Source organism: Eurypyga helias, unplaced genomic scaffold (genome assembly GCF_000690775.1).
Source record: "Eurypyga helias isolate BGI_N326 unplaced genomic scaffold, ASM69077v1 scaffold2410, whole genome shotgun sequence".
Classification (NCBI taxonomy): Eukaryota; Metazoa; Chordata; class Aves; order Eurypygiformes; family Eurypygidae; genus Eurypyga; species Eurypyga helias.
Window position 1 is genome coordinate 1 of NW_010223611.1, and position 21,056 is coordinate 21,056.

The 21,056-nt window shown below is 39.2% G+C and overlaps 1 protein-coding gene across 1 annotated transcript in view; it reads left to right on the forward strand.

The window, feature by feature from the left end:
- Nucleotides 1-492: 492 nt before the first annotated feature.
- The window catches only part of TNS3 (tensin 3), a gene marked incomplete at both ends in the record, with an annotated part of 57,915 nt that continues 37,351 nt past the window's right edge, over nt 493-21,056 (forward strand). Inside the window, 9 exons of the mRNA XM_010161749.1 lie at nt 493-615; nt 2,135-2,199; nt 5,084-5,167; nt 8,369-8,481; nt 9,741-9,801; nt 9,935-10,010; nt 12,852-12,981; nt 13,967-14,032; nt 16,807-16,911. Coding sequence (XP_010160051.1) covers nt 493-615; nt 2,135-2,199; nt 5,084-5,167; nt 8,369-8,481; nt 9,741-9,801; nt 9,935-10,010; nt 12,852-12,981; nt 13,967-14,032; nt 16,807-16,911 — 823 coding nt within the window. The remainder of the gene's footprint in view (nt 616-2,134; nt 2,200-5,083; nt 5,168-8,368; nt 8,482-9,740; nt 9,802-9,934; nt 10,011-12,851; nt 12,982-13,966; nt 14,033-16,806; nt 16,912-21,056) is intronic.

Consider the following 21,056-nt stretch of genomic DNA (forward strand, 5'->3'; position numbering starts at 1 on the left):
TATGCAAATAATAATAATAATGGGTTGAGTAGACAGTACTGTAGAGTGACTGAAGTTGGATAGAAAACATAAATCTTTGACATGCCAAATCTGCTGCCCATGAAGATAATAAATCTCATATAACAACAATCACAAAATACTGGACAAAGCCAGTTAACATTCCCTGTTATAATTTTGACCTTCTAAATATTTTAATTTTATAAAATACCTGAATTTCTATTTGAAAATTCTTCAGGAAGTCAAGGTCTTCAGAAATGTCGTCACTTGTGAGTGGTTGGTGGGTTCTGGGGGGAGTCTGTTTTTATAAAAGTGCTAGTATCTTAAAAAAACAAACAAATCCCCTTCTCCCCTGAAGAGACCTGTAAGCATGTTTTAGTTACATCATAGCACTTGAATGACATGATGATCACCATCACCGTTATTTCAGGCTAGATTTTAATACGTAGTATAGGGACAAGGAATCTCTTGTGAATGATGCTTGTTTAATTGCAGATTATGGATGTGGGGTGGCCTGATCTCCATGCTCCGCCTCTGGATAAGGTGTGCACCATCTGCAAGGCTATGGAGTCATGGCTGAACAATGATCCTCAACATGTGGTGGTGATCCATTGCAGAGTAAGTGAGCTTTGGGTATACACATCGCCTATCAGTTTGAATTTTCAAAAACGTTGTCCTTTATTCTTACTCTTTTTAAAAAAAAAGAGAAGTCTGACCTGTTTTTGATGTTGGAAACAGTGTGCCAAATACTCTCTTGATTTAAGTAAGCCTAAATCCACTGACCTTGCCTTTTATGGTAACTACAGTTCTGGCCTCTGCTCTCGGTATAGCATGGAGTAGTGTTAGTTCACTTCCTTCCAAGGTCAGTGCTGCTTCTGTGTGAGTGTATTTAGGATCTTGAAGTTTTTCCAGCTCAGTAACAAACTTTGTTCATGTTCTGTGACGTTCATACATTTTGTTGCTGGATAAGAACAGCCAACGTAGCACAGCTCATCCCTGTAGGCTGTTGTATGATTGTAGGAAATCGGGGCATGAAGTTCCTGCTGGGTAATTCTGAAGTGTTCTGACTGCCAGCATCCTTGCAGTGCCTTACAGCAAAGCTACCGCTGTGCTGCGTTACTTCTCCTTGCTTGCTCACAGTGAAGGGAAATAGAGAAGCCTTAATGAATTACAGATAAAATGAATTCAGAACTGAGTTGGTATCTGTGCTGGTGACGCTCCAGGCAAATCTGTCTCTGACACTGGCAGATGTTACTCTAAACAGAACAAGGGTGATAATGGGAGCAAAACTTCTCTTTGAGTCATGTAGTATGGTCACCAGTCCTGAATTGCTGGCAGGCAGAGTGCCATGATGGTAGGAAACACTGGTGAATTATTACCAGTTGCAGTACTGCATGCAGGAGAATGGCCCATACATGGGACAAAAGAAAAGGTGGCAAAGCATTCCTAGGTATTTTATATACAAATTGGTAGTGCATATTGTTGATTAATGCCTTTCTGTAATGACTTTAAAGCTTTCAACCACAAAGATAGATACAGCTGCTTATGTCAGCTGAGAAACTGAAATTGTTTTGAAATCTCTGATAATTACTGCTTGGTAAATTGAGCCAAATTTGTGTTATGTAAATTAGCTAATAATATTTTGGAACACTCTATCCATAGAAAAATAAGTAGTAGTTGTTATAAATCTCAAGTGTTGTGGAGGTAAAAATGCCAAACCTGCCAGAAACTCGTACGCTTTCCAAAATATGTACTTTTTAGCGTTTCATGCCAGAAATTGCAGCATTGTCTAGACTTGTCCTGAATGATCTCCGGAAAAAGTAATAGAAAACTAGAATAGTTGATGCTACGGTTTTACTACTGCTCAAGATTATTTTATTTTAAATAAGTCAGTCAGTCAGTAAGACTTTGACAGGTGCACACACAGAAATTCTCCTTATGGTTTTTGTGTCCCTTGCAGACAGCCTGCATAGGCAGACAAGCTGCTGCGCATCATTACCGCCTTTCCAACTGTACAGGAGATGCATGAGCCAAAGGACTCTGAATCTCCTGTCTTAGTTCAGTTTAGTAAGGGTTTTAAATAAAATACTTCCTAATAATGTAATAATAAGTTATCATTCTCTTTTTCCTAATGCAGGGAGGAAAAGGAAGAATCGGTGTAGTCATATCATCATATATGCACTTCACCAACGTTTCTGCAAGGTAAGCTGTGAATAATGCATATTGTGGGTTTTTTTACAATTAAAGAAACATCAGAAAATGATGCCTTTTACTTGTACTACTGTTTGTCAGTTAAGGTTTGTCAGATTTTCTTCTCAAAGGGTCATGGAGTATGTCTTGAAACAGCCTTCTTTCATGCCAGAGTTGTCTGGTGGTCCTGCTTTCAGCAGAAAAAAATCTAGGTGACACTCTAAGCTCCCTTCTAATCTGAGATATTCAGTATTCTGTGGGAAAATTCTCTACAGGGTCTTTCAAGATGAATGAAGAAATGTGAAGGAATAATGATACCATCTTTATTCTGTTAAATCCATCTATTTGCCACATCCATCAAGTTGCCTCTTTTGAATCAATGAGGAACTATTCCCAAAGTACTTAAGCAAAGCAGTTATTAGAATCTGGAATAAATATTTGAACAGGGAATTCCTAGACATTGATCAAAGTGCAGAATGCAGTTTAAGAAATAATCTAGACTTTATCTTGCAGTCAGTTCAGACAATAGATGGTCTCAAAGAGGTGAAATGTGATTTGTTCTGGGATTTTTGCTTGGGTTTTAATCAAATTGTTTTCCTTGGTCCCTTTTACATGTACTTATATGTGTATATAAATGTATTAAAGTAAAAATACACTATAAAGACCATGGTTGAATCAAATTTATTTCTGAATTCTATTAGTCACTAATAGATTTGATCCAGTTCTGTGGTGGATGAAGTCCTGAATCATGATAGGCTGATGGCAAATTACTCATGTATTTTAATAAAACCAGCATCTCAGGAAACAATCTGTGTTCACTCTGGTAAGCCAGATCAACAGGTACTTGCAGACTAAGAAATGAGGTGTATTATACACACCAATATATGCTGAAGAAATAAATTCATCTATCTTCAAATAGTAACTGGGACAGTGATTGCCACAATTTCATAATATTTTGTTGAAAAGTAGTATGAACCACAAAACCTGTCAAGGGTAGTACAGTACTGTGTTGTGATCTCAATGTTGCAATGTTGTGTCATCTTTAAAGGTGGTACCTGGCTGTAAACACAGTTCAGTAATGCTGTAACAGAACAACAGGTAGATGTGACTGTAAAGCCCAGTGATGAAAGGTGTCATCTTTTACCCCAAAGAAATTTAGGATTCTGCCAGTGAAGTTGCAGGGGAGAAGTAAGTTTGGGAGCCCTCCTTTAAATTTCTGGGTATCAGTCAGCTCCTATCCAAAACTTAACTTTTCTGTGTAAGAATGAGGTTGAGGAAGCTTCCCAGGTAGGATTTATATATCCCTAGCATTATCAAGACACTTCAAAATGGTACATGGCAACCTCATGGAAGCAGGAATTACTGCAGGTGCTGCTGTTGAGGGTGCCAGCTGCTGTGTCAGAAACAGTGCTTGGAAGGTTTGAGGATATTCACACTAAATAAAGTTCCTAATTGCATGCGTGCACATGCCAAAAAAATCTAGGCTTAGTGAAAAAGCATTATGATGGAACCTCCTTTTGGTTCTGTGTTATAATTCCTGATTTTCTCATTTGGGCGGGAATAATGTGCTGTCAAATTTAACAAGGGCAAACAAAGCTCTTTGTAATAGTTGGTAAACTCTTGCTTTAACAAATAAAGTACTGGCATTCTTTGGAGAGTTACAAGTGCGTTGCCTAAATTCTGGGTGGTAGTGTGGCTGAAAAAGTATGAAGATGTGTGACGGGTTGGGTGAAGAATAGAGTTTTGGGGTCAAGGATATTCCAAGCAAACACGATGTAATCTTTAAAATCCATGAAGAAGAGGCATGACTTTACAGCTGGATCCAGCACCCTGTGAAGAGAATTGCTAACTTCTGATTAATTTGTGGAAAAGGTATGAATCCCATTTTTAGCCTGATAGGAATGCATATACCTGACACAGTTATTTTCCTTGGAACTCATTTAGATTGAACTAGATGGGGAATTTCAGATTTGAGATTGCGGAGTCCAATTATTTTGAAACTTCTGCTTTTTTTTAATGTCCTGGTGTGAATTAACACTCAGCTACATCTGCTGAGACACACTGTTTTTATCTGGTACAGGTACCACAGAATCAGCAAAGCGTGTTTCCTGGCGTACGTCACGAACAGCATTCTTACTGATTTTTGGCACTTCTGTTTCTTTTTTCTATACCCTCTTGCCTTCCGCGCAGACGCAGAATACCCACATCAGAGCCATTCTATATAGACTGGCATACAGCGTATTTTTCTGAATATGTTGCTCCTTAACTGGGTGTTTGAAGATTTTGTGGTTGTCTAATGCAAAAACATTTCTTTTTCAAAGATTGACACCTGTATTTTAAACATTTTCTCCCTTGGTGGCTTAGGGAACAAAGACTGAATGAATTATTTGACTGTTTAAATGAACCTCTAACCCAGTATCCCTTGCACCTCATGTACTCTACGACAGTCAGAGCTAGGCAGTGCTTTTGATCTCCATAATGTTGCTGCTGCTTTAAAAAAAAAGAGTCAGTGTGTGTTCCATGGAGAGAACTTCCCAGTGGCACTCTCAGGACGTGATGGCAAGTATCCTTCCCTTGAAGCCTGAGCTGCTGGGCTTTGCTGAAGTTGCATTATGACTTTGCATATTTCCAACCGAAATATGTTAATCCAGTTAATTGAATAAGGGAGTAGGTGCTTTGCCTCAGGAAAGAAACTGCCTCAAGGCATGGAATGAGAAGGAAAAAACGTTGTCTGACCTCTTAAGTGCCAGAGTTGCTAGTTCGGTGCTTCTTGCTTTCCCTTACTTTCCTTCTTTTTCCTTCTAAATATTTTGGCATATTTCAAGCAGTAATGTGCTGAATTTCCAAGATAACACCAAACTGGAATAACATGGTATCTGTGTCTCTGTTTTGACAGTGCTGATCAGGCTCTAGACAGATTTGCTATGAAGAAATTCTTTGATGATAAAGTTTCAGCTTTAATGCAGCCATCCCAAAGAAGGTATTTAATTTTGAAATTCATACCGATAAGAAATGTCATCGTTATCTTCTGCCCCCATCCCTTACTCCCTCCCCTGCTATATGAAGGCTGTTTCCACAAGATCCTCCAGTGATTCCTGAACTGTCAGCACTTCATCTTATATTAATCTTTCTTGATTGATGAGATCTCTCCTTCACTTCCTGCACGTAGCCCAAGATAGATAAAATCTTTTGTACTGCACTGTTATCTACTTATGTTCTTACTGCGTTGTTTGTCCTCATCTATTTCTTGATTGCTCCAAGAGAATAGTAAACTCATTTTTCTGTAGTGTAAATGATGTGTTTGGAATGTGTGTTGATTAGTGTGGAATAAAGAAAAAATATTTATTTGGAGGATCTGCAGATTATGCATCTGCCCCATGTCCATGCTAGTGAATGTTTGTCAAGCATGCATTATTCATTCTGTCTATCTGGATTTTTTAGCTTTTCAGTCTGTCTACATGAATAATACTGAGTTAGGACTCAAAGTGAGCAGTTTGGAAAATGAATAGTTCTGGGGTTTGCTATTTCCCTCAGTTTGAGGTGAGGGTTCAGTGCCAGAAGAGATTGATATCCATCAGACAAGTAATCGGTATATAGGTGAATCTTCTTTCAGAAACATAAAAAATCAGCAGGGTTTGGTTTACTAATTACTTTTTGGTTTTGGTCTTAATCAGTGTGTACAGAGTAGGTTCGTTTGGGGTTTTTTTTAATTGTTTAAAGGTCAAAGCTTTGATAGTAATTAAACCAGAAAAATATGTAATAACAATGGGCATAAGGCATTTGGTTCTGTTAATCTCTAAATAAGAAAGCTTTTCCCATTACTTCTTGAACCCATTTGGTGACCTGCACAGCTCTTTTTCCCTTGAAAAACAGTAACACAGCATCCATTAGACTTTAAATAAACTTTTCATAACAAGAAGTTTACTGGCCTCTTTCTTTTTGGTTTGTTTTATGCCTGCATATATCTGTTTCATTTTAATAAGGATTTGAGCGCGGTGTCTACCAGTTAGAGAAATGCGAAACATAGGTGTTCTTCATCTTCCCATCAAGAAGCTTTATGCAGCAGGCATGTTTCCATGAGAGCCAGGGAACCTCACAGCAGCCTCTGTGAACTGTGCGTCGGGGCAGTTTTTACAACCATGTTGATGAGAAGCTTCAGTAGCTACTAACTTAGGTGAGCTGTATGCGAGCCCTAAAGCTGGAGGTGAAGTAGATGTGATGACACCTAGCTTTCCTGCCTTCAGGGACACTTGCTTAATTCTTCTGGGTGGCGGAGAGGGGGAAAGTCTCAGAGAGACTCAATTCACCGCCTGATGGAATTAGCGTCTTTGCTCAGCAGTAACTTGAGCTGCCCTCACCGTCTTCCAGACACGTGCACACGCAGGCGCTTTGGAGTTTCACTCCCTGAGAACAGAGGAGGTTCTTCAAACCGTTTGTCAGAACTGCTCTCCTGAACCTGGCCTTTCCTACCTTTGCCTGGCCTGGCAGTGGCTGCTAATCCCATTGCAGAGAAGGGAAAGCCAACTCTAATATATGTGGGTAATTTTATAATCCCTTTTTGATCCCATTTTGATCAGTCAATGGCCTGAATCACATTTTTCATGTACCTTTTCTCTGACACCATTCTTGGAAAATTATCGATGCCCTCGTTAAAATCCAGTTGGTGTATAATCAGGTATAATTTAGGTGAATGTCACAATGATAGAATTTGAAAGTACACCCATTATTTGTATTTTGAAACTTTTTCTGTAGTAATTTTTGTCCAGAAAAAAATAGATGGTGGCCGTTAAGTGCATCAGTCCTGAAAAAAATCCCTTAGCTATTCACTGCCAGTCAGATGCTGTAACAGTGGCAAGATAAGCAGCTATCCACCAGATCTACTCTGAATCCATGCTGACGATAATTAAAATGGATTTTTCTTCTCAGACAAGCAGTTGAAAGTTTTCCTGAATAAGAGGTGCAGATACAGACCCTTCGTGTTTAAAATTTTTTCATAAACCTTCAGGATAAATATTTGAACACGCTTCTCAAAAATAAGCCAATTGCTCTAAGTCTGTTGAATGCATTGCCTTGAGAAAGATCTTAAAAATTGAAATTTTTGGAATAATAAAACCAAGTAATGGTAGAGATAAAATGTTCAGACCTTAGAGGTCACTGTCAAAAGGTTTTATTTCACTGTATGATGTTATCTAGCTGGGACAGTTTGTAAATTTGAGCTTTTGATGTACCAAATATTTTCAGAAAGAACGAAGGAGGAAACCAAAAAGCAAAGTTTTCTTAACATTTCAAAATAGAGTGAGCTTTGCTAGCTGTCTGTAAAATGAAACCTGTTTTAAACCACAACTACTCCCATTCTGGGGTACTAAAGCTGCTGCTGTTGGGCAGGAGCAGGTAGTAAGGGATTGGTTAGTGAGATCTGTGCATAAAGGGGGTAAAAGAGGTGCTTTTATTTTTTCTGTACATTGCTCAGAATGAAGTTAAAGGTGGTGTCACCGGCACAAAAGGAAAAGGGACTTAAAGCCAGTAGAAAAATTAAAGGAGTCTGATTTCCCTTGGTTATTTAAGGAGATAGGAGGAATTTGTTTAACATACCCTGCAGTGTTGTTCGCTTGCACGTACTTGCTCGTGATCTTGCAAGCAAACCGGGTATTAAATAGCAGAAATACAATGATTTTTCACGTTGCTATGGTATTTTCCTCTGTTCTGGGCTGAATGAGATCATTTCTCATTGTGAAGATATTATTTACCTGCATTGGCCTTAATACTGAGATTTCTGACAAGGGCACTTGTTGCTCTTGTTTTAATGAAGTGCACTTCACTGTAAATGTAGCGGGGCCAGTGTCATGCTGCTGGGAAAGCCAGTTCAGACCTTCAGTTGCAACTAGAAATATGTATACCAAAAAGATTCATATCTGCTAGTTCTTTTCTTATTTACTGTAGTGATATAAATAACTAAGATGAAGACATCAATAATAGCAATGTAACAGCCATGGATTTAATAAAGTGGTAAATTAAGGTGTCTTTTTACGCTATTTTGGGAAGATGATTCTTTTGGTGTTGTGTAATGTGACAGTGCTATTCACTACCCACGACCTAGAAATATTAATGTGTGAAGACTGTATTTCCCTGATATGGTTGCACTACTGGTTTTATTTAATTCAGATAAATTTTGTATTTTTAGATACGTGCAATTCCTAAGTGGTCTTCTATCTGGATCTGTGAAAATGAATGCAACCCCTCTTTTCCTGCACTACGTTATCCTTCACGGCATCCCAAGCTTTGATGCTGGAGGAGGTAATTTACCTAACTTTTCCTATCCAAGAGTAGGCTCTAAGTCTTGTTTTGTTTCAGAGCTCTCTAAGAAGCCTGCATAAATCTTGAAGTAGAGTTGGTGCTCCTTGATACCAGTGCAATATTGCCAATAAAAGAACCATGAGAAAAGAAATATTATAAGAGTACAAATTACAGCAGGTGAAACAAAAGTCTTGTCCTTTGTTAAATGAGGAGTTGATGCTATTCACATCTGCCTAGTTTCTGAACAGTTACGATCCCAGTCCCTGCAAAAGAGCTGAGAACCTGGTCAGGTTTCACAGACATTTCCTTCTTGAAACATAGTCATAGATATTATCTCTCTTCTGTTTTGAGAATGAATTTTCTGTAGAAAAGCCATTTGGATGTGGTGTGCTTCTAAGGCTGCCCTCTATGATAAGTGGCTTTAAAATTAAAATGCTAAACCAAGGTATAACTCTGTATATATATAACTCTGTATTTTTATCCTCTGAGAGTTAAACAGCACCTGTCTGTTGAAATGCCATCTGCAATGCTGCATTGTCATTTAAGTGGCTCTAAAATTAAAATGCTAAACCGAGGTATCGTGCTAGAGCATAGCAAAGGAGTATAACTCTGTATTTTTATCCTCTGAGAGTTAAACAGCACCTGTCTGTTGAAATGCCATCTGCAATGCTGCATTGTCATTGTTGGTTAGTCTGGATTTATTTATAAAATAACTATTTCAATAAAGTCGAGGTATCGTTTGTTGTAGTAAGAAATTTAAGGGACTTACTAGTTTTGAAACAAAACTGCAGATCGAGTATTTTGCTTAATTTTGAAAATGCCTTTTTTGTTTGTTTGTTTTAGGGTTGGGTTTGGGATTTTTGTTTGTTTGTATTGGCCATTCTCTTTCTTCCCTTAATAATTTTGTTTTTCTGCAGAAAAAGTGGGATGGAAGGCAGACAGACATTTAATAAGGAGCAGAGTGTTCCCTCTTTCTTTGCTTACCAGCGTCCTTTAAAATCCCCTCCTTTCCAATTCAGAACTAGTCTAAAGATAGGAAAAAGGGTTGTTTTTTTTTTTTCCTTAAATAAAATATAATCAAATACTTTTTTTGGGGAAAATGAATCTCTCTCAGCCAATTTTACTTTGAAGGGTATTTTGACAGTCAACATTGTGCCACTTGTGTGCCACTTGCTTAGTCTGGGTGTGCTCAAAGCTTCCTAGTTCTAATGCTCAGATAAAGAAAAGTAGTTACAAAACAGTCTGTTAACTTTTTTCAGCTTGCCGGCCTTTTCTGAAGTTATACCAGGCTATGCAACCAGTTTATACCTCTGGAATATAGTAAGTCATAAGCATTTTCCTTTATGTTTGAATCCAGATTTTAATTTTCATAATTGCAGAATTGCCTTTTTTTGGAGGTCTTTTTGTTTGTTTGTGTCTTTAAAACATAAATTTACTTTTCTCTCCTGTTAAGCAGTGTAGGGCCAGAAAATCAAAGCCGAATCTGCATTGCTATAGATCCTGCCCAGCTTTTGAAGGGAGATATTATGGTAAGTTAATCGTATGGAATAAAAATTTCGTACTGTGCTATTTAGTTTACAGCCTCTGACCTGGTTTGCGTTCTTGTAAAAAAATAAATTGAGCGACTTGTGGCAGACATACTATAAAATATGTTATTAAGTTAATTTAGTCATCATTCTTGAGTTTTATAGGAATCTGAATTCCTATAAAACTCAAACTGGAAGGATTTTAGGAGCCGAAACAATTGCTTTCAGCATTCCCATTTCGTAGCCTCACCAGGTGCAATAAGGGCGGTAACCCTGTTTTCTTGATAAAAATTACTTTGGAGAGTATTTGTATCTTAGCATTAAAATGCCCTCGTCCTGTAGCTAGGCAAGCAATGTGCACAGTCGTAAAAATATATGCTGCAAAGAAAATACTTAACTAATTCTAACTTATTTTGGGACTCAAAAAGGTGTGATACCAAATGAAAACCTCCTGATTCTGCAAGCACATGTGGATTCTACAGGCCTATTAGAAAGCAGTTTATACACACTACTGTAGTGCGTGTAATTCCCTGCGTGCAAAGCGTGACTATGGTTGAATTGCCGCCCTATCATTTTAAATCTCTGCTTTCTCTCTTGCTTGTTCTACACAGGCAAAGAGAAATTAAAGAAAGATAGTTGCTGTGTCTTTCAATTTCTTAAACTAAGAGGACAGAAGAACATGTGGAATGAATGGCGGTGGGAAGTACTGTCAGAGTATTTCTGCTAGTAGGTTTCAGAATGTTTTTTTCTGTACGACTTTGAGAATAGTTGGACCCTGGTGCGAGGGGTCCTTGGTATCAGATTTTTTTTTTCCTTCTCCTGCTTCCCCTCACCATTGTTTAGTATCTTGCTTGTTTGTTCTTTCACTGAAAAATGGAGAAGCAATTATATGCTGTTATAAACCAGTATACTCTGGAGGTCTGGGACAGTTTCATATTCAGGAAGATTTGTTCCTTGTCAGAGGACTGTTGGTGCTTAAGGAAATTGAATAGATCACAAAAGAAATCAGTCTGAGTCATTCAGTATCTCTTAAATATATGTTCAGAATGAAAAATGAGCACATAGATATTCAATAACGTTTGCATCATTTTAAAAGAGATCAATGTCATTAATCCCATGCTTTTATTGGTGGTAATTCTTCTGAGGAAGCCAACATCTTATTCAGCATGGTTTAAAGATCATTGAAGACAAAAGACTTCACTTCAGTTTGACGACTTTTTTTTTTTTTTTTACCAAGTCTAAACAAAACCACTGGTGGTTTCAGGAAAAAGAAAAATCTATAGGATGCACCACCTACAATTGCAAAAGGTTTAACTATTTGAAGTGCATGGGTTTTAAAAAAAAAAATGAACTTGCTTGTCTTAGGGGTACATAATTTGTTAATACACTGTGAATAGTATGTGGTGATACAGCACAGCCACAGCCGTTGAAAAGGTCCACTGACATCTGTAAATGCCTGGGGGTAACGCTGGATGAAAAGCTGGACAGGAGCCGGCCGTGTGCGCTGGCAGCCCAGAAAGCCAACCGGATCCTGGGCTGTATCCGGAGAAGTGTGGCCAGCAGGGCGAGGGAGGGGATTCTGCCCCTGTACTCTGCTCTGGTGAGACCCCACCTGGAGTGCTGCGTCCAGCTGTGGAGCCCCCAACATCAGAAGGATATAGACTGGTTGGAGCGAGTCCAGAGGAGGCCACGAAGATGCTCTGAGGGCTGGAGCCCCTCTGCTATGGGGACAGGCTGAGAGAGTTGGGCTTGTTCAGCCTGGAGAAGAGAAGGCTCCGGGGCGACCTTATAGCACCTTCCAGTGCCTGAAGGGGCTACAAGGAAGCTGGGGGGGACTTTTTACAAGGGTCTGTAGTGACAGGACAAGGGGTAACGGGTTTAAATTGAAAGTGGGGAGGGTTAGATTGGATATCAGGAAGAAGTTCTTCCCAGAGAGGGTGGTGAGGCACTGGCACAGGTTGTCCAGAGAAGCTGTGGATGCCCCATCCCTGGAAGTGTCCAAGGCCAGGCTGGATGAGGCTTTGAGCAACCTGGTCTAGTGGAAGGTGTCCCTGCCCATGGCAGGAGGGTGGGAACTGGATGGTCTTTAAGGTCCCTTCCAACCCAAACCATTCTATGATTCTATGATGAAATTATCAGTTCTGTGACTAAGCTTAACAAAATTTTTATGTATTTCTGCAAGAATACTTTGTGACATGTATGGCAGTTGACTCAGAGAATTAGTAGATAAAATATCCATGGATTTAGTCTGATGGAAGGTGGTGTTAGAGAGTAGGTTTATTGTGTTCACCTTTCGCTGCTGAAATTTATGCTAGATGTTATTTCTACAGAGTTCTGTGTTGTTCTAGCCACAATGTCAAAACAACTACTAACTTCCCACAGTAACGTAAAACAGGTTCCTATCATCACTGTAGTAGGCTTTTAAAAAGTCCTAAAATAGATGTAATCAGTTTGCAGGCTTGCTTCTAAAAATTGCATATTCTTCAGTTATTTCAAAATGGTTGTGCTCTAATTTAATTTTACGTTAATTCAGTACTGTGAAGAAGTACAGGTACAAGTCAGCATTCCAACGTGGTACTGACAAATGTTGTGAATCATAATCTACTGATGGATGACTGATAGTGATGAAAATAGTGATGATTATTTTTACACATCCAGAAGTATCTTGCCTTGGGCCTGTTTAATTTTAAAGGCTTGAATGATGCGTACCCTGCTTGTTACAACATCAGGAATGTCTGCAGTTAATTGCACCGTGGCTGCTTCGCCAGGCAGCTAATCCATATACACACACGTTTGTTCAGATGTGTAAGAAATTCCTCCTGACACGTTTCTCTCTCTTTCTAGCTGAAGTGTTATCATAAAAAATACCGGTCAGCTACTCGTGATGTGGTTTTTCGCCTTCAGTTTCACACTGGAGCCATTCAAGGACATGGCCTGGTGTTTGGCAAAGAGGATTTGGACAATGCCAACAAAGGTACTTGCCTTCTGTTGTTGGTTGGATGTGTATGTGTGGTGGGGTGCATGTGTGTGCCTCTGCCTGTGATGAACATCTTCAGGACCTGTTTTCAAAAGGGTTTCCCTTCCCAGCCCCTATCCCTGTTTTTAGGGAAAGGGAGTCTACTTTGTGTTAGTAAACTCATAGCATGTAGCACAGCTCCCTAATCAGAAGAAAAGCTCTTCAAGTGAAATAACTTTTCAGAACAATTCAGGTACTCCTACATAGTCCTCATCGCCTCCTCTTGTATTTGTAAAAACAACAGACGTTTGTTTAAAATGTGACTCTGTTAGTCACCGTGACAGGAAACCAGATGAGCTAAGCTGTTCCCTTGTTTTGGCTGATAAAACCAGGCACAAAGTCTGATACTGTGTTTGTGACCTAGTCCGCTTGAGCGTGAAGACCTTTTAATGTGCTTGAGAATATCCAAAAATGGAGGCGGAGTTTTCAGACACATTTGAAAATGTCTGCATTTTGCGAATTATTAATTCAATTTTAATTTAATGTTGGTATGCAGGATAGTAACTTCCTCACCCTACATTACTAGCAAACTAAAATCAAATCTATTTTACTGCAACTTACGGCTACACAGAAGTTTTGGGGTCAAGTATTGCAGCTTAGCCAATATAGAGAACAATTTTAGTTTGCTCCTGGGTTTGTTTTAAAAGCCAAAGCCAGCCATGTCTGTCTGGAGAGAGGTTTGTGGACTGTACATCTCTTTGTACACCTTTGACTGATCTTGAAAGTAAAAGAAACTCCAGTTGACACTTAACTGGTCTTCTCTGGAGAATGTGTGGGGAAGAAGAATGTGGCTGTTCTAGAAGCAAATCTCTAAACTGCAAGAGAGAAGGGAAGAGTTGACTAGGGCATGTGTATTAATGGCTATAGAGAATCCTAAATACTGAGTGCCTTGGATCTGTTTTTCTGGGAGATAGCTTGCTGAAATACTGTCCTCTGTTTTCAGATGACCGTTTCCCTGATTACAGCAAAGTGGAATTAGTGTTTTCAGGGACTCCAGAGAAAATTCAAGGTGAGTATATGGAAGAAAAAAATATGATTACTTTGAAAATAAACCATGGTGAAATGCTATTGGGTTTTTTGTTTGGTTTTGGGGGGGTGGTGTTTTTGTTTTTGTTTTGTTTGGTTTTTTCTCTTTTAACACATTTCTCTTGTAGAAGAGCTGAAATTCAGCTCTACTGTAAAATATGTAATATAGTTGCTAGTTTAAATTTGAAAAAATTAATAAAGACTCTGCATTTACATCAGCGTGGGAGTAATCAGATTTTGTTTTAAAACTATACCAGAGCAGTTGCTGACAACAAGTAGAAAACATTTGCATATCTGTGTAAAACATGCATAGTATAGGTAGCTTGGCCCAGCATAAGTGACAGCAGTGACCTATTCCATAACCTTTTGTGGATGTTGTCGTAAGTGATCAGGTTTGCAGTGGTGAGGTTTGGACTGTCTTCAGTTTAGCATAAAAAGATACAGCTATAGTTCTGTTAAAAATGCCTTTGCTCTGAAGTTGGCTTGTAGGGCGTATCCTGTATGTCTCCAGAATTCTACTGTAATACATCTAAGACCATAGATAATTACAACTTGCAATAAGAAGTTAGGATCATGCTTTATACTGCAGTTTAATTATGTTAATGGATCTGTTCTAACTCATTTTATGGTGTCCCAAAAAGTATGGGCTCTGCCTGAGACTGAATGAAAACCAAATATTCTTGTCTGTCTCAAACATATTCCCATTCAGTTTTCCTTTGCATGTTTTCCTTTCCTATATTTTCCCCTCAGTTTGATCACTTAGAATATTGTAGTAGCAGTCAGTCAGAAGTTGGATTCTGTCCAGCTGAGCACGAAGATCTCAGCTTGTGGAAAGCCATATAAGAAAAACAGTTTTAGAAATAAGTTTGTCTAGCTTGTTCTAAACACTTCTGGGTAGTAAATGTGTGAAGAAAGGCCACCTGACGTATCTGAAAAAGGATCAGTCTTCCTTCCTTAGAGGGTGAATCAGAGGTGTGGGGGTTTTCTTTGTTTGGTTGGTTTTGTTTGGGTTTTTTAGTTTGTTTGTTTTGGGGTTTTTTTTAGCAGACTCCAGGTTGTTGGAAAGTAAGGTTCTAAGTAGCTGGAAGTTTGTATTCGGTTGCTCTTTAAGGGATTAACTGGCTAGGAAGAAAAGTTCACCTTGAAATGTCTATTTAGTATTTCTTCAAAATTACTTTTCCACATCTGAAAATAGCAGTTTCCATCCTCCTGCTGAGGGTCACTTATGAGATTGGACCAGGGTGCCCGGAGCTTTGTCCAGTCAAATCTTGAAAACCTCCAAGGATGGAGACTTCACAACCTCAGTGGGTGGACTGCTCCAATGTCCAACTGCCCTCACAGCTGATTTATTTTTTTCCTTATGTTGTCTCTAAACTTCTCTAGGTTCACTTTATGCCTGCTCCTTGCTGTCGTCCCACCTAGCTGCCACCTGGTTCTGTCTCCTTCATGGCCTCTGTGGGGCTACTGTCAGGTGCCCCCCAAGACTATCTCATCTCCAGGCTGAAGAAGCCCTAGTCCCTCAGCCTTTCCTCACAGGGCAAGTCCTTCAGTCCTGACCATCCTGGTGGCCCTTCCTTGAGCTTGCTTCACTTCATTCATCTTTCTTGTCTTGTGTAACTTGAAACTGGACACAGTATTCTAGAAAATAGCTGACTGTGATACAGTTTTTAAGAAAGAATGCACTTGCCAAGATGATGAGACGCCTAAGTATTTGGCTAACAAACTTCATAAATCTGCTTTGTGACAAAAATCATCACAGAAACTCTCCACAAATGGCTTTTTTCTGCTTGCATACGAAGGTACAGGACCACAGCACTCTTGTCCTTCTAATTTTAACTATCCTTGTTTTTGAAAGTCACAGCATGTGAATAGCACTGCTACTTTAGAACAATTTACAATAGGACTTGCTCCACCAGACACAGCTGAAGAGTTGATAACTGAGAGGTTTTTTTGTTCCCTCATCTAGATAGAGAACCAAAGGCTGAAAGCCAGTTTGATTTGTATCGGTGTCAAAGCCAAGTCCAAGGTTGTGAGTTCTTGATGCCTGTGCTTTGCTTTTGAATCACTGGACTACACCTAAATTCCTCATGACATATATTTAAAAGCTGAATTGTGTTTTATGCCTTGTTAAGGGCACAAAAATGTGAGTTACTGCTGAAAATTCCAGGTATGTTTGGCAGAGTGTACAGCCGAACACATTTAGGGCAAGCTGCCCAATCTCTGGTTCTGCCAGGAGGCTGGAGAAGGGATGAAACAGTCTGGTTGGCACCTTGGAGAACTGGGAGGGACACAGAGTGGCAGTTTTCAGCTCTCCCTATTCATTTTTAGTGATAAGTTGCTCTGGTATCAGAATGATAATCTTACTTTATCATTCCTTTAGTACCATCTTTATAGGTACTTGTGGTTTCATTCTGAAAAGCTATTTGTTTTATTGTGCCTGCCTCTAGGGTTGGGTGGATCATCTGTGTTAGTTGTGTTTAGGGTCTGATCCAAGTTATCAGAGCCACATCTTAATCAAGAAGCTCAAGATGAAATATTCTGCTTGTACCTTCTGTCATGAAACATAAATTAACCTTTGCTTTTTTTTTTTATCTGGTTTATATAATCTTTCTTCTATTGATGCTTCTTACATTTCAGAATCTGGTATTGCAGTTTGGGGAGCAAACTTGTCGAAAGCCACGTACGCGTGTGTGTGTGTATGTCATTACAAATGTGGTTATCATAATTTTTGGTCTCAAACATTACTCTTATTTTTAGGATGTGAACACCTTCAGAATGACCATGGAGTGATAGTTGATTACAATACCTCAGACCCACTCATACGCTGGGATTCCTATGAAAATATGAGCCCTGATGGGGAAGGTGAGTAATTTGACCACATGAAACTAAGGCAGAACTTTTTGCAGCTGTGCCAGTGTGTCTGGAAGGAAGGAAGGAAGGAGACCTTGTTTGCTTGAATCTAATTCCACTTCACTGATGTGTGAATTAGCTATCTACCCTTCCTTGCTTAGCTTTAGTGGCTCTAATGGAAAGCAAACTGTAGTAGTTGCTTAAAAGAGATTCTTGTTAATGCACTGAATTGGACTCAGAACTGGTTGATACGAGTTACTTTATTATTCAGAAATTTGCTTAAAAGAAACTTTGTTCTACAGCTGCTAGCTGGAATCCTAATATAGAATTTTAAGAACAACAAAATGATGTGATGAGTTTATAGCGTTCAGTACTTCTTATGTTATCTGGGGTGTTGCAGGAGGTGTGCTAGGCTGTAAAGTTGTGGATAAACAAACAGCAAAGGAGGTGCATATTTGCGTATTTCCCCTCATAAATTTACCTGTTTCTGAATTGCCCCTTTATTTCTTAGGTACTTCTTCTGTAATCTGCTGATGTATGCACGTTACATAAGATGAAAGGCTCCAGTAGCTGCCTTCAGATTCTGACTCCAGTGTGGATGCTTTCCTGATGCTTTGCTGGAGTGAATGTTGTGCTTTTAATGGATATAGTTTTTATGTAAGGGCTCAGAATGTCACACCTGTGTCTGCACACCTTGGTGCACATGCAAGCCTGACATTGTTACAAGTAAAAACATGAGGGAATGTATTGCATGGATGCCAAATTTCTAGTTTTTACAACTCTCCTGTTACGAAATGAGAGGTGAGCTAGGATACTTAATTAGCTTCTCTATAGGCTCAGTTTCCATTGATTTTTATAATCTGAATTCAGCACTGGCAATCTGGTGATTACAGAGGTGAGAGTTTTGGGGCCAGAGGTGTACTGGGAGATTGACTTTTTCCACTGCATCACACTTTTACAGGAGTATTTCCTAATCCACAGTAGACTCCGCTCTGCAGAAAACTAGGGAAAAATAGTGGGAAGAGAACAGTCATTTGGCACCATTACATGGGGCAGGTAGAGCACTCTGTAGGCAGTCGTCAGAGGTTTTGGAGCTGGATTAGCCTGTGCAGTGTCTTTTAGAAGGAGTAACATCAGACAGTGAGTCTTGACTGAAGAAGATGTCTCAATTTATGGCCATGATGTTTCCATATAATTTTCTTCCTTTCCCCCCACCCCAATCCTTTCTTCCCTCCATGTATATACATAGCCATCAGCAAGCACTGTGTTGATGTCAAATATTTCTTAACTGCTAAGATTGATTGGATAGATGGATTTGACCTTCCCGTCCTCATGCATTGCACTGTAGGTAACTGTGTCAGTACAGGAAGTTGAAAGCAGAGATAAATGTGTTCACAGCACACTGTTGGAAAATACGGAACTGTATGCTCCTCATGTCTTGTAGAAGGCTTGATCACAGACCATTCACAAGTACAATTAGCTTGTTTTCCTGATGTTCAGAAGTCATACATGCCATTTAATAGGCTGTTATGTGTAATTTGTGTGCATATTTTTAATTATCTGAGATACAACATAAATATTATGTGTTAATACAGGTACTGAGAAATTTGTGCGTCTGCAGAGAAATAACTACAGTTGAAGCTAGAGAATACATCGTAAGATCATGAGATGTATCTAGATACTCTTTTCTCAGGCAAACATTTAAGAGGCAGGGTGTTAGTCTGTGGTGCTCAACAACTGAATTGCAGGCAGAGCATTTGTCCCTGCATAGGTTGGGCTAAAGCACGTATGTACAAGATCATGAGGGGCTAAAGCTCATACACGGTGGTCAGGTAGATTCTTCTCGTAAGAATGAGATCGGTACTCAACACAGAGGTAAGCTTAGTGTGCTACTTGAAGTAAACACAGTTTGCTTAGGTCTTCTTTTATGTAGGGTTTATAAACACCAGGACAGAATTCCTTTATGGTTTGTTACAGAGGTTCCATATTATGCTTTTGCATTAAAAAGATGTATTCAGTCCTGGTTTTCACCACAGACAAGAGACCACTAAGTGGAGATGCTGATTTCACATCCAGAAAGTGAGCAAAATAAGAAGCCTTAGTCAGAAGCCTTTAGCTACAATCCAGAAGGCAGAGAGAGAATCTTTTCTGTACCTCATAAAAAATTAAGGTACCAGATGTGGTGCATTTGAAAGTTTGCAGGACAGTGGTGGTGTGATTAAGATGCAGGGAGGTCTTTTATAGAGTGCCCGTTTCAGTTCTACTCCATGTTAAGTTAAACTCCTAGCCTTACGTGGGAACCTAGTCTTCACGGTTTCACTTAGGCCTGTTTCCCCACAGGAATTTCAGTGGGGATGAGATGTGTGACAAGTTATACCTATGTTACATTTATACACCTTTTTATTAATTTCAAAAACGTGCAACTATGAAATTCCAGATCAAGGTGGCCAGGAAGGCTACAGCAGAGCTTTGTGAACTGAACAGGGTTTGCTTTGTAGGTATATGTGGGTGGAGTGGCTATTTCCAAACTGATGAGTTAAAATGGAGAATCAGAAGTGAACAAAAAAGGAGTGTGTCTCTTTTGAAATTGTACACCTGTTTGGCCTTCTTACTAAAAGAACAAAAGATGAAAGGACATGATAAAAGAAAAATGTACCCAGAGTATCGTGGTTTGTTGGCATGATACAGTATTGCAGACAGAAGTAATTGCCTTTTAAATGATCGTGAACCCTTTGATGATAGTACGGTTGTGTACATTTGTGTTGAATATAGCCAGGCTTTGGACAGCTTGCTCTCTGGATTTAGTTCCTTATCCCTTATTCTTAACAGTGGAGGAATTTTGACATTTGGAAAGCAATAAATGATTTGAATTTCTTCTCCTAAATTCTGTTTATCTTCAGATCCCTTGGGAAGTCTCTCTTGTATATTGCAGTAATGGTCCTCCATAACAGACTGAAGGTTGTATTAAGTTTCTAAGTTTGTATTTCCTCCTCCTCGAGCACTACGAGCACTACGTTAGCAGAGAGACTTCAGAAAGTTGTATGAAGTTTCTAAGTTTGTATCAGATTTCCTCCTCCTTGAGCACTACGTTAGCAGAGAGACTTCTGTTACGTGGATTTAAAAGTACGCAGTCAAACGTGGGATCTGGAACCACACGAATCAGAAAGTCTTCCTGCTGCCATGTGCGTGTCCAAGTTAATTGTCATTGGCTTTTTTTTTTTTTTTTTCATGTCCGAGTTAGTTGTCACTGGCTTTTTTTTTTTGTGGTTTAAAGTCTTGGTACTCATCAAGTCTTGTCTGTGTTTTGTGGGCAGGAAGGGACAGAAATGACTTTTTGATCTTACTGAGCAGTCTTTTTTTGTGGCCTTGAAGCATCACTACCATACAGTAAGTGTGTATGGATTTACAAAAGGTTCCTCATTTGCTGCCAAACAGCAGGTTGACCACAAATATACCACCTGGGGCCACGAACGAGGGGTATCTGCTGTTGCGTCAAGAGATTGAAATGTGTCCCATTTCGTCTTGATAATACTGTTTTTTGGTTTATAACTTGAATATCGCAGCTCACATACTTTCAGCTACGCTTTACTGTCTGCCTTCCTTTTGATTGCAACGTCCCATTTCGTCTTGATAATACTATTTTTTGGTTTATAACTTGAATATTGCAGCTCACATACTTTCAGCCACGCTTCACTGTCTGCCTTCCTTTTGATTGCAAAGGTCATACGCATCTCCTTTACTTTAGACTGATTTGGGAATTGGGATTATTCATGGTGCTGTTTTGGGAGTAGTTTGAAGTGAAGCGATGGACTCAACTAATGTGGGCTTAGTAGCTATTATTAGCATATTGCTAACATAAACTAGTAAAAGCAATTACTTCTTGTACTTACGGCATTTGGAGCAGGAAGGGTGGGGAGTAGTGATACATACCTTACACTTGGTAATATTCTCTCTGTCTCTCAAATACCAAATGACAACCAATTTTTTAAAAACTTCCCCCTGACCAGAGTGTAGAGGTAAATGGAAATGGTATGACTTGTCTTTTATTGAATTTTTAATTTTTTTTTTTTGTTATCAGTGGTAATTTTCAGGATTATTACTCAGCATGCTGAGTAAGAGATATAGTATTGTTAAAACAAATGCTTCTCTCCTGCTGA